This window comes from Trachypithecus francoisi, unplaced genomic scaffold (assembly GCF_009764315.1).
Source record: "Trachypithecus francoisi isolate TF-2019V2 unplaced genomic scaffold, Tfra_2.0 Lachesis_group4, whole genome shotgun sequence".
NCBI lineage: Eukaryota > Metazoa > Chordata > Mammalia > Primates > Cercopithecidae > Trachypithecus > Trachypithecus francoisi.
The window spans coordinates 100,993,144-101,007,241 of NW_022681469.1; the positions used below are offsets into that span (position 1 = coordinate 100,993,144).

Here is a 14,098-nt window from a genome sequence, read left to right on the forward strand (position 1 = left end):
GTTTTCCAGGGCAACATCACTCCAAACCTTTTATGATAGAATCTACTTTTTTTTTTTTTTTAACTTTTGTTTATTTTTGCCCCAAAGCCTTCGGCATTGTCCTCCAGTGAGTCACACTGTGGAGCCATTTCAAAATGTCCTTCTTAAAGAATGTTTCTCTTCCCAGGGGAGATGGGAAATTGGTCAATGACAGCATGTTCTGGCATGTTACCGTGCAATGTGTGAGGATTTTAGTAAGGAAATGCCATTTCACACGCCACCAAGGCCACTTGATGGATGGACTTGCAGGAAGACAGCCTTCTAGATCTTTCCTGGCTTTACAGAGACAAGATGGGAAAACTAAAGCAGGCCATTAGGGGTTTCTTCCAATCAGCATAATATGGGAATCAATCCTTCTACTCTCCCATGATGGAAGTTTAGGGCAGTCATTTGCAAATTCAGATTTTGCAACAAAATAATTAAATCTTCATGGGATGGAAGGCAAAAATAAGAGAAGGCAGATACTGGCATGTTTGGAGCCTTATCAGGCTCCAGCACAGTAATGCTGATGCCCAGGCCTGTGCCAGTGATAGATACTGTCTTCCCCTGGAAGGTCTCCAGTCTCACCCCAACTCCTTGGTTTGGAGTAATTAGTCATCCTCTGTCCTCTGTTCTCAAAGCACTTTGGACCTTCATCTATTAAAGTAGGTGGCACACTGGGATTATTTATGCAGTGGTCACCAGCCTTCCCTTCATAAGCGCCTGTCCCCATTTAGAGCATCTCAGTGGCAGAGGAGTTGGATAGATTTGTCTTCATATCTTCAGCACCCCGAGCAGGTCTTCAAGATTAACATGGCACATCCTGCTCTAAGATGGAAGCGTGACTGAGCCAGGAATCCAGGGCAATTTCTGTTCCTGGTGCTGAGTGTCTAGATTTTCCTATTCTTCTCACACAACATACCCCCATACTTGCAGGTCTCTCAGGCACTTCTTTTGCTCCCTTTGACCCATATATGAAAATTTAAAGTATCATCAAACATTAGTAGGTGTACAAGTGAATTGTGATTGTAAACGTTCACTGGGAAATTAGGGAAATTAGCAGTGTGTATTCCCACTACATGTCAAAATGTAGAGACTGGCTTTAATATTTTTACTGAGCTTTGATATCTGCATACGGTGGATGTTTTTTGGCTCCTGGCTGCACATCCAGGCTCCCTTTCTTCTAATGATAATGCCCTGGGTTTGTTTTGTTTTTTTGGTGGGGGGCAATTGTCTCTCCTGCACTGGGTGCAGTCCTGACGACACTGAGTTCAAGGTGGCCCACCTCCCTCCTCAGCCTGGGATGAGTTATGAGTGGCTGCCACTGGCTGTGGTGTGGGATTGGTGAGAGCAAGTTTTTACATTTGAATTTTTTGCAATAAACAGCTCTTTCTTTTGAAATTTGAAAATTAAAGATTTAAGAAAAAGATTAACATTTGCCCAAAAGACCCGGCTAGATGCAGTGAAGTTTCCTGTGAATCTGTGTGAGCGGCAGCCACAGCCCTGGCTTGCTGTCCTCACACACACAGCGCCCAGGGGAACGCAGACGGCCCGCGTCATACTCCTGAAGTTGCCAAAAATCCCTTTAAAATGATTGAGCGGATGTCTTTTCTTGGGTTTGAGCGGATACAAATCACAGCAGTCTGCTTTTAATTCTTAGGCTCGGTGTTTTAGGGGCAACAAAATCAATCCCTTTCAGGTTGGTTTTCTGAATGTTTTTTAAATCTTCAGAATTTTAGTAACAATAACTGCTGCAATATGTAAGAAAAAGTAAACACATCTGTGCAGGTAGCTATAATTCACCCCAGGGCACACACTTCCTGTGTGATGGTGGAGTTAAACAGGCCACTCCCAGTCATCTCTGCAGCTGGCCCTGACCACCAGCGGTCAACCCCTCAGGCCCAGCATGGAGAATGAAATGGTTTCTGAGCTTAGAGCCAGAGGCTTACATGGCACAAAATGGACACAGCCCAGGCCCATATGTCATTAGCAGTAAGAGTGGCGGGGCGGGGCGGGGGGAGCTGTTATTCACAAGAAGAAACAAAGGGAACGCCAGACTTTCCTCAGGAAATCGGGGTTTAAGTCAAGCAGCTCACCACAAGATCTTAGCCTTGGTTTCTGGTCTTACCTGTCATATTTTTGGTGGCATTAGAAAAGATAACTTGGGAACTTCACATCAATCAATAATTAAATCAAAGCTCTTAGTACTTTCCAGAGAATCTCAATTCAGATTTACATCAGCCCCTCTTGGGTCTCCAGAGCAGATACTGCGTCAAAAAGTTACCAAGGATCTGGTTTACACCACTTTCAAAGTAAAGCCCATTATTAATGACAGTACAGACCCTAACGCCTACCCACTGATAGGCGAGGAAGAGCTGAGGGATCAGGAGCAGGGTGCCTGATGGGAAGAGAATGGGGTTGAACAGAGACCCACTTTGATTCCTGGTGGGCTCTGCCCATCTGCTGTGGAAACTCAGGGGTGTGTGTGCGTGTGCGTGAGGGTGTCTTTTCTTTCTTTCATAGAAAAGAACACATCATATATTGTTAGATGCCTTGCGTTTTTTTTTTAATAACATAACGAAATTGGAACAAAGTTTAAGGCTGCTTTTAGACTTTCTGTCATCTCAAACAGTGGTCTCCAAATCTTTTTGCTGTCAACTTTATCATTAAAAAATTACTGGGCCGGGCGCGGTGGCTCAAGCCTGTAATCCCAGCACTTTGGGAGGCTGAGACGGGCGGATCACAAGGTCAGGAGATCGAGACCATCCTGGTTAACACGGTGAAACCCCGTCTCTACTAAAAATACAAAAAACTAGCCGGGCGAGGTGGCGGGCGCCTGTAGTCCCAGCTACTCGGAGGCTGAGGCAGGAGAATGGCGTAAACCCGGGAGGCGGAGCTTGCAGTGAGCTGAGATCTGGCCACTGCACTCCAGTCTGGGCGACAGAGCGAGACTCCGCCTCAAAAAAAAAAAAAAAAAAAAAAATTACTGAAGATACATATATATAATATATATAAATATATAATATATTCCACTTTGATTAAAAGTTCATAAAGTTAATATTGTTAATACAGCAGTGGCATGATTATACTCTATAAAGAAATAATTATATGTAAGTATATATTATAAATATGTTATATATTATTTTTATATGAATATATAAAAATATATTTATACATTATAAATATGTTCTATATTTATTATATATAATTATATAACATAATAAATTATATAATTATAAGAATTATATTTATGTGATATATTATAAATAAAATGTTATAAATATATCATATATAAAATTATTTCATATATAAAGTATAATCATATGCCACTACTGTACTAACAATATTTATATTATGAAATTTTAATCGAAGTGGAAACTGCAAAGGGACAAAGGTAAATTTTAAACACTTAATTTTAAAAAATTGAATTTGATTTTTTTTTTTTTTTATACTTTAAGTTCTAGGGTACATGTGCATAACGTGCAGGTTTGTTACATATGTATATTTGTGCCATGTTGGTGTGCTGCACCCATCAACTCGTCAGCACCCATCAAGTCATCATTTTTATCATGTATAACTCCCCAATGCAATCCCTCCCCCTCCCCCCTCCCCATGATAGGCCCCAGTGTGTGATGTTCCCCTCCCCGAGTCCAAGTGATCTCATTGTTCAGTTCCCACCTATGAGTGAGAACATGCGGTGTTTGGTTTTCTCTTCTTGTGATAGTTTACTAAGAATGATGGTTTCCAGCTGCATCCATGTCCCTACAAAGGACGCAAACTCATCCTTTTTTATGGCTGCATAGTATTCCATGGTGTATATGTGCCACATTTTCTTAATCCAGTCTGTCACAGATGGACATTTGGGTTGATTCCAAGTCTTTGCTATTGTGAATAGTGCTGCAATAAACATACGTGTGCATGTGTCTTTGTAGTAGAATAATTTATAATCCTTTGGGTATATACCCAGTATTGGGATGGCTGGGTCATATGGTACGTCTAATTCTAGATCCTTGAGGAATTGCCATACTGTTTTCCATAATGGTTGAACTAGTTTACAATCCCACCAACAGTGTAAAAGTGTTCCTATTTCTCCACATCCTCTCCAACACCTGTTGTTTCCTGATTTTTTAATGATTGCCGTTCTAACTGGTGTGAGATGGTATCTCATTGTGGTTTTGATTTGCATTTCTCTGATGGCCAGTGATGATGAGCATTTTTTCATGTGTCTGTTGGCTGTATGAATGTCTTCTTTTGAGAAATGTCTGTTCATATCCTTTCCCCACTTTTTGATGGGGTTGTTTTTTTCTTGTATATTTGTTTGAGTTCTTTGTAGATTCTGGATGTTAGCCCTTTGTCAGATGAGTAGATTGCAAAAATTTTCTCCCATTCTGTAGGTTGCCTGTTCACTCTGATGGTAGTTTCTTTTGCTGTGCAGAAGCTCTTTAGTTGAATTAGATCCCATTTGTCAATGTTGGCTTTTGCTGCCGTTGCTTTTGGTGTTTTAGACATGAAGTCCTTGCCCATGCCTATGTCCTGAATGGTACTACCTAGATTTTCTTCTAGGGTTTTTATGGTATTAGGTCTAACATTTAAGTCTCTAATCCATCTTGAATTAATCTTCGTATAAGGGGTAAGGAAAGGATCCAGTTTCAGCTTTCTACTTATGGCTAGCCAATTTTCCCAGCACCATTTATTAAATAGGGAATCCTTTCCCCATTTCTTGTTTCTCTCAGGTTTGTCAAAGATCAGATGGCTGTAGATGTGTGGTATTATTTCTGAGGACTCTGTTCTGTTCCATTGGTCTATAGCTCTGTTTTGGTACCAGTACCATGCTGTTTTGGTTATAATGGTAAAAAAAATGCTTTCTAAAATATTACTGTTAATATCTTTGATAGGACCAATGTGTTGAATATGCCTTGTCATTTTCAAAAAGTCCTGAGTTACTCTTTTGTCATATAGCCATTCAAACGTCTGGCTATACATACAGTTTATTTTAATGCTTGGTTTCAAAGTCCATCAGAGCTGAAAAAGACACTTAACAGAGATATGTAGATTCAATAGAATAAATGCCTCACCAGATGAGCTTTAGTAATTCCCAAAACTTATTTTTCAGTCTCATCTGTTACACAGAGACAACTGTTGAAATTTTCTTTGCTTTTAACGGTTTTTTAGTTTTGTTTTTGTAATGTGCATATAGTAAGATGGAAACATTTCCAAACATCTGTTTTCAAAAGGCTCTTGCCATAGATTCAATTTCTTTTGAAAAGAAGTTAACTTCCTCACTAATTAATTTCACTAAGTGAAAATATCACTTCTACCTTGAAAAGATGGATTGTGTGTTTACTTTAAAAAATATATCTGCTAGGCAACATATTAACAATCGCCACTTGCCATGACAGCACGTCTGCAATGCTTGTCTTTTTGTCAAAGAAAGGATCCAGGACTCAACCTCAGGTTCCACAACTCCTTTAAATGCACTACCATGAGATAAGCAGTGTAGTACAGGAGTCCCCCTTGACCACTGGTCATCAAATTGCAGTGTTATAATCATCCTACTCTTTGAAAGGCTTTGTATTTATGAAACTAATCACATTGATAACATCCTATATGAATATCAATTGCAATTATTGACAATACGCTAGATGTGGAGCCGTGAGAAGATGCTTCGGTGGACCTCCTCCATGTGCCTCTCCCTCTTTGCAGATGTTGTCTGCCTACAGCAACTGCAGTCACATAAGACATCTGACTGTGTCATGTCTGTACTGAGGGAGGGCATCATAAGAATCCAGCATTACATACTAGGAAAGCTTAATTGTGTTCTCATTTTGAAATGAAGCAAATATAGACAGACATTCTGGTATTTTCTATTTGGACTATAACAGATTGTCTTGAACATCTATGGAGGGCTTGCACTGTACTTGGATAGTCTCTACACAAAGGACTCTCTACAATTAAATCCAAAAACTAGTTTTTCTTTAGTTTCCCTTTCTTCTAAAGTAAAGTACTTGCCAGATCCAATCTTTTCCTTTCTTCTTCTAAATTAAAATACTTGCCAGATTCAATCTTCATAGAACTGTATCCTCAAACGAGTTGGCTAGGGTTGCTCCTGGAAGGTCTGGCAACTTGTGCCCCCACCACCACCTCAGCGCTCCCCACTGGCCTCGTACCTGGGTCAGGATGATGATAAAAATGAAATCTACAATTTCCATGTATTGAGCTATTATCCTGTGCTACTCCCTATGCTAAGCGCTCTAGAAAGATAGTCAATTCTCTTTATCCACTGTAGCTATGTTCTATAATGTCTATGCAGACAGAATTAGCGAATTCTGAACCATTGCTTCTAAGAGAAATATAGGTTTAGGTTCCTTCAAGCTTGTGGGTCACAACATTCTTGTCAACTGATCAATACATAACCTTAAGTGTGTTTCTTAGTCACCTTTAAAATGTTGATTCATTAATGTGGAACTCAGGGCCAACAGCACTTTAACTCATGCCTGAAAAAAACAAAATACCTGCTTGTATTTTCTCTGTAAGTCGCTTCACAGTCTTCTCGCACACTGGTCAGTACTTCAACACTGTGCTTGAGGCCATTTTAAACAGCAAAATCAGCCACAAAAAAAGCCCAAAAAAATGTAGCACTAAAAAAGCCCAAAAAAATGTAGCACTAAACAGACTTAGAAAAGGACAACTGGGCTGGGCGTGGTGGTTCACGCCTGTAATCCCAGCACTTTGGGAGGCCAAGGTGGGAGGATCATATGAGATTAGGAGTTCAAGACCAGCCTGACCAACATGGCAAAACCCCATCTCTACTAAAAATACAAAAATTAGCTGGGCTTGGTGGCGTGCACCTGTAATCCCAGCTACTTGGGAGGTTGAGGCAGGAGAATTGCTTTAATCCAGGAGGCAGAGGTTGCAGTGAGCCGAGATCACACCACTGCACTCCAGCCTGGGCAACGGAGCGAGACTCCATCTTAATAAGAAAAAAGCAAACAAACAAACAAAAAAACAAAGAAAAAGGCGATTGTTTACAGTATGAAAGCTGAAACAAGAAGGCAGAGTGTCTCCTTCTTTGGCCCCAGCTGGGAATGTGTATGCTGGGCAACTGAAATTTTTTGCCACCCTGTACATGACCTCAAAAGAGCAAGTGTATTGATATTGGGGTTACAAATACATTTTTTAGCAAGTAGACTTCATTTGCAAACATAGAATTCTTGAATAATGAGGATCGACTGGGTCATCTCATAGTACCCTTATAAATAGGTACTACCCTAGTGACACGTGAACCTAAAAGAACCTCAGAAGTCTCTTCTTCTGGCTACCTTCCTTGAGTATTTGGGAGGCTGGTATAGTGAAGTGACTTCTCCTAAAACATCCAGCGCATGTGTGACCCATATGAAACTAAACCTAGGTCTCCCAGCCAGTCAGTGCCCTTTCCAGTACATAGTTATGGGACATGGGACCAAATACAGCTAATTTAACTTGCAGATGGGACTACATGGAAAACTTCTTGCATCCTACCCTGCCCCAGTTTATTCTCTGCAATAATTAAAATCTGCTTTTGATCAGAATAGTTGATTTAATGACTTCTAGGACATGGGTACAATGAACACTTTAAAAAGGAAGGTCACAAACCTGAATGAAATCAGGCACAAAATGAGAAATTAAAAGAATAAACTCCATAAAATATTTGCCACAAGAACAGGCTTTGACTTTTTAAATTTAATTCTCCACTGAGCCAATTCATAGATGGGTAATATGAGAAGGAAGTGATGTGGAAAAATCCACACATCTTGTAGAATTTCAAAGAGATGAGAGCACATGATGCATAAATCGAAAAGATGTGCCAGGATATGATATTTTAGTTAGAAAACTGCTAATGAATGTATATTTATAAAGGTATATATGGATGCCAGCTTATCTTAATTTTTTTGATATTCTAACAATGATACAAAATTAGGTTGTTCTTTAGTTGGGGAAAAGAAGTAGCGAATTTGAAGCCCAAATTAAAATGGCTCTTATAAATAATGTTGTAGCCTGCAGGCTCTTTGAGAAGTGTGTGCACCTCAAACTCAAAGAAGGAAAAAGAAAACGAAAAGGCAAAGATTAAGTTGGTTCCCTGCATAAGAGCCTCTGCTTATCAAGAATTGGTTCATCATTACTTTTATATATAATATTTTTATTTCAAAGAATTCTTTTGTTCTAAAACTTTATACATTTGAGAATCTTTTCCCCAAAACGATTGTAGCTTCATCCATTTATCTGGGATGATAACTGAGCTATTCTTATCCAATAATATTTCCAAACACCTTCATATGCATGGCATGCCAAACTTCTGTTATTGGCAGAAAAAGATGCTGTTACAGCTTTGTTTGTTACAACTGCACTTTTCACTTACTCTTAGAAGAAATTAAAAATTCCTATTCAAGACCCTAAATTTTCATTTATACCTCTTGTCTGAGTGTCACATCATCCATTCCTGTCATCCTTTAAGTTAAATCATGTAAATCTTACTCATGTACTCATGTTAATTTTATAATAAACCATCTCCCCCCGAAAACAAAAGCTCACTTGTTTCAAAGATAATTTTTATTGATGAAAAAAATATGAAAAGGTAATTTTCTTATTCCTATGACATTTTCTGTTTTTACAATTTTCTTTTCAGCAATGAAAACCTCTAATGTTCTCTTTTGGGAAGGTAGTTTATCCAACATAAGGATCCCATCCTCTTCCATAAATGAATCGATTAATCATGTCAAAAGCTCTCAGAGGCTGGTCATAGGGTAAAATATGTCCTCCACCTCGAATAATTACCTTAAAAAGAAAAAGTAAAAGAACGGAAATTTAGAGAAATGGATATTCTAAATACATGGAAAGTTTTCATTCAGATTAAACTCTATTTAAAACTCACATGAAATACAGAACATACTCTCTCAATGCATGCCTTTGGATAGGCTTTAATAATAGGCATGTTAAGGTAGAAAAGTTTTAAAACTTAGTTAATTTTACGCAAAGTTGTGTTCATTTCTCATGAGTGTAAAACTTGAAAATTATTCCTTGTCTTTTTCCTCTTGAGAGTGATCTGCCTGCTCCCAGCAGTTGGGAGTGCTGGGCTGAAGGTGTTACCTGGTGAGGCCCACCTCCAGCCCACTACTTCTGGGGTATGTCAGGTCTGCCTGCAATGGGGTGGATTGTCTACTTAATTCCACCCTTCAGTTAGCCAGCCCAATTGTCCCTCACACTGAGCCATACCTTCCATCTTAGCCTTTATCAGTAATAAAGGGGAAATTTTGGTTCTCAAAAAAAAATAAGAAAACCAAAACATCCTTGACTGAGGCAGGAAGATGACCTGAGCCCAGGAGTTGGAGGCTGCAGTGAGCTAGGATCATGCCACATGGACTGCACTCCAGCCTGGGTGACAGAATGAGACCCCCATCTCTAAAAAAAAAAAAACCTTGACACTTGAAATAAAAGAAAGTCATGTTTTGAGCAGCACAGAGTTAGAACATTCTTTTTTTTTTTTCTAATATTGGATTATAAAATATTTTAAAACATAGCAAATTCAAAAACAATTCATATAGTGATGATTTTGAGTCTCTCCTGAACATTCACTTTACTTGCTTTCTCACATAAGGGTGCCTCTATCCATCCCACACCCATCCATTAATCCATCTTATCTTTTTGACACATCTCAAAGTAAACTGGGCACATAGCGCACTTCCCGCAAACACTTCAGCATCACATTATTCGTCAGAGTTCAATATGTGTTAACAGATTTTCTTCTTTTGAGTCAAGATACAATAAAATGCACTAGTCTTAAGTGTAGACTCACCACTTCTGACAAATGCATACACCTATGTAACCCAAGCCCTTGTTGCGTGATGTAAAGCATTCCTAAAACATCTCTAATGACGAGTTCAAATCAACAAATGGGGACTGGTCCGTACTCATCAAGCCTCTAGCATCAACTAATATTCCAAGTAGAGGGAAACGGGAAGCTGTCATGATTCAATGCCAAAAGAGCAAGGACTGACACTGAGGGTTGGGAAGTTACATGCAGCAGAGGTCAGCCTGGCTTGAGATGCCTTGTTCCATATGTGGAGAATGGACAGGAGGTACCAGTGCATGAAGTGAATAAACATATGCAAAAAGGGCATCACTTTCAGTAACTTCTAGCTGCTGAATCACAATCAGCAATTAAAGGTCACTTTCACAAGGCCCTTCCTAAGAGGTTGGGTTCTTTTACTTGTCTCAATCCGAAGGAAACTGAGGCAGAAAAAGTATATTTAGACAGTGCATTTATTATATTGAAAATCTGCCCCTACCTCCCAACACATTCCATCTTACAACCTTGATGTGCGGTAAGTAGGATTAACACTATTAGATGATACTTACCTTGCAGCTCACAGCTATACAAGCTGTGCACTGCACAACTGCAGGGAGCACCATTCACATGAGCATTGAGATGACTGAGCTATTTGGAATTATTTAGTGGCTTGTCCAAGTCACACAACTGTAAGTGAGATAACTAGCTAGAACCCTGACTTCTGATGCAAACACCGGTGTGGTGTTTTTAATCAAATCCTAGTACTCACACAATCATTCCTTATCTTTGAACTGAACTTCGCAGCTTAGTCATGGAACATTTTGTTCACCTCTCAATAGCCCTCTGAGGTTTATTGATGAAAAAAAAAAATCTTGCAGATACAAACAGATAATTTTCTGTATTTCTGTATTTCACATATTACAGTGAGGGAGGCAGATCTCATTTGCAGATATGGGACCTGCAAATGTGAAACTTTTGTGTTTTGCTGCAGTTGATCAAAGGTCATGTGTGCCTCACTGCAATGACAGCGACCCATCGACCATTTGTGTACAAGCTTGCAACTGGAAACCCAACATGCCCACTTTTTATCACAAACTGAAAGTACACGTGTGTGACAAGAACCCCTTCATAGGACTCTAGAGGGAAACTTTTGCCGCCCCGCAATCCCAGGCTAGACATTTCTTCCTGCAGATTTTCATCCGTATCTCTGGCCCTGGCAGGAATCTGATGAGTGATTTCTGTGCAGCTTCAGCTCAGCTGAGGACACTTAACAAAGTCCTATGTGTGACAAAACCCAGCTGCTTCAACTGGAAATGAGTTTGGCAGCAATGATCCGGAACAGCAATAAATTGAATATCCGAGAGCTAAAGGTCATCCTGCCCCAGAACCAGTGCTGCAGCTGACAAAGGATAAACAAAGAATAGCACAGTGCTTCACAGCCCGGGCTCATAAGTCAGAGTGCAGGAGCGTGGCGAGAGGCCCTGCACGTTGTGTGACCTTGGGCAAGGAACTTAACCTCACTGAGTCTCAGGTTCCTTTACTTTACAATTGGAAAACAAGTATTACCTCGTGGGGTAGTTGTGAGTTATGTGAGAAGTTAGTGGAATAATGTCCCTGGAATATTTAGTACAGTGCCCGACCTGGGATGGTCTTCAGTAAATATTGGTCATTTTCGTTATGCTTCCAACACTTATCTATATTCAAAATCCAAAATCAAAATGCCTATATCAGGAGGATTGCTTGAGTGCAGGAGTTTGAGGCTGCAGTGAGCTGATTGAGCCACTGCACTCCAGCCTGGGCAACAAAAGGAGATCCCATCTCTAAGTATAAATCAATCAATATATATGTATATATGCCTATGTGAACCTAACTACCCTAGAACATGGTGTTCCTACATTTTCATAAAAAACCTTGGTTTAAAAAGGTTGTTTAAAACAATGGTTCTTGGCTGGGTGCAGTGGCTCACGCCTGTAATCCCAAGATTTTGGGAGGCTGAGGTGGGTGGATCATTTGAGGTCAGGAGTTTGAAAACAGCCTGGCCAAGATAAGCGAAACCCCATCTCTACTAAAAATTAAAAAAAAAAAAAAAATTAGCCAGGTATGGTGATGCATGCCTGTAATCCCAACTACTGGGGAGGCTGAGGCAGGAGAATCACTTGAACCCAGGAGTCAGAGGTTACAGTGAGCCAAGATGGCACCACTGCACTCCAGCCTGTGCGACAGAGCGAGACTCCACCTCAAAAACAAACAAAAAAACAAACCAATGGCTCTCAGACTTGAACGTGCATAAAAATACCTGAGCTCATTAAAAGAGATCATGAGGCGTCACCTCCAGACTTTCCAGTTCTGAAGGTCCAGGACAGGGCCTAAGAATTTGCATATCTAACAATTGCAAAGCAATGCTGATGCTGTTGTTCCAACTACTTGTTGAGAACTACTGTTGATAATTTTTTCTATTCTGTGGCAAACCAGGGAATTCTCTGTTTACATCAAGGTAATTTCATTAAGACCTACTCATGAATACAAGTAGAAATTTGTTTAATACCTACTCATGACCTCACTTCCTGGGCATCCAGTCTCCTGGTATTTATTCACACACACACACACTCACACACACCTTCCCTGCCCATAATTATCAAGTGGTGAAGGAGAGCTGAAGGGGTCAGGTGTTCTTACTCTTCCTCTCAGTGACCTACCTGACCCTGGTCCAATTTCTGAGCTGCCATGTGTAATGACCCAACGACATTGTAAATTGTGTCATTAAGATTGGGGGAAAAGAAAGCTCGTTAAGGAACAAAGGTTGTTTCACATGCCACAGAATTCCCAAACAAAACATATTCTCTCAAGCAGATTCACATACAGCATTTTACTGATATTAACTTCAAAAATAAATACATTTTTGAGTGTGGAAAAATAAACCACTTTGTCGTTTACAGTCAAGCCACTCAGCATTCACAAATCAAAGATACAGATCACTCGGCAGCTTTTAGAGGTGAGTAACAAAATGTGGCGGGGCTGTAATTACATATTTAAATGTGACAATATTAATCTCAGGGCTCCCTGAATAGAACTGTCTATTTTGGGTGCCTCCACACTACAGCTGCAGCCTCTAACCTCATGTGTTCCAGATGTTCCAGGGGGTCACAAGTGTGTCATGAATTTCAACAGGGTTATACAAACACTTTAAAGCTTCATTCCACTTTATTTTTTAGAAAATGATAGAATTCTCCCTGGAACTAGAAACACAGACCCGCCAGTAAAGGTTTCCCAGTTATGCCCGTTTAGATGACAAAAAAGAAAGGGAAGTTCACAGTGGGCTTGCTGACGTAGATGTGTCAGGGGAAGCTTCTTGGGGGTCTTGAAGGAGATCACTGGACGGAGAGTGCTGGGTGGGGTGGGGGTGGAGGGATCACCGCAGACAGAGGAAACTGCGTGAAAATGCTGGGGCTGTGAAGCTGCGGGCACGTGCAGCACAGGGATCACCGCAGACAGAGGAAACTGCGTGGAAATGCAGAGGGGCATGGAAATGCAGGGGGCGTGAAACTGTGGGCACATGCAGCAGAGGGATCACCGCAGACAGAGGAAACTGCGTGGAAATGCAGGGGCCATGAAGCTGCGGGCACGTGCAGCAGTCTGTGTGTCGTCCCATTCGTGCGGGAATAGAGGGAAACAGAAGAGACAGATGAACAGGCAGACACTAGCGGGACCATGTGATGCCCCAAGTGACATGCTGGGATGAGTGGACCTTACCTTGTCGGGCTTTAAAAGCAACCGTGGTAAAACTAACATAAAATGACCACTTGAACCATTTTAAAGTGTACAATTCGGTAGCATTTAGTATATTCACACTATCTAGTTGCAGAATATTTTCATCACCCCAAAGGAAACCCATATATGTCAGTAATCACTTCCCACTCCCCTCTCCCCAACAGCCCCTGGCAACCATTAATCTGCTTTCTGTCTCTATAGACTTGCCTATTCTGGATATATCCTAGAGGGTTTTAAGCAGGGTAGTGACGTGCTTATGTTTGCATTGTAGAAAAATGACTTAATGTCTAAGGAGGAGGCTAATTTGGAAGGGAGTGATACTGGCATAAGGAGGCAAATTAGGAGACTACCAAATCAGGTGAGAGGATGTCGGCTCATGGGAGAGACGGGGAGAAGGGAAAGGAGAAGAGGTAAGGTGGAACCAACAAAATCAGTGATTAATCCGATATAAAGATTAAGTGAGACTTTCTCTACCCATCCCCAACACAT

General features: G+C 40.6%; 1 protein-coding gene across 3 annotated transcripts in view; it reads right to left on the reverse strand.

The window, feature by feature from the left end:
• Positions 1-8,586: 8,586 nt before the first annotated feature.
• Positions 8,587-14,098, reverse strand: part of CPVL (carboxypeptidase vitellogenic like) — a 167,793-nt gene continuing 162,281 nt past the window's right edge. For all 3 annotated transcript variants that reach the window (XM_033193757.1, XM_033193759.1, XM_033193758.1), the window contains exon 13: positions 8,587-8,829. In XM_033193757.1, coding sequence (XP_033049648.1) covers positions 8,719-8,829 — 111 coding nt within the window. In that variant the 3' untranslated portion in view covers positions 8,587-8,718. The remainder of the gene's footprint in view (positions 8,830-14,098) is intronic.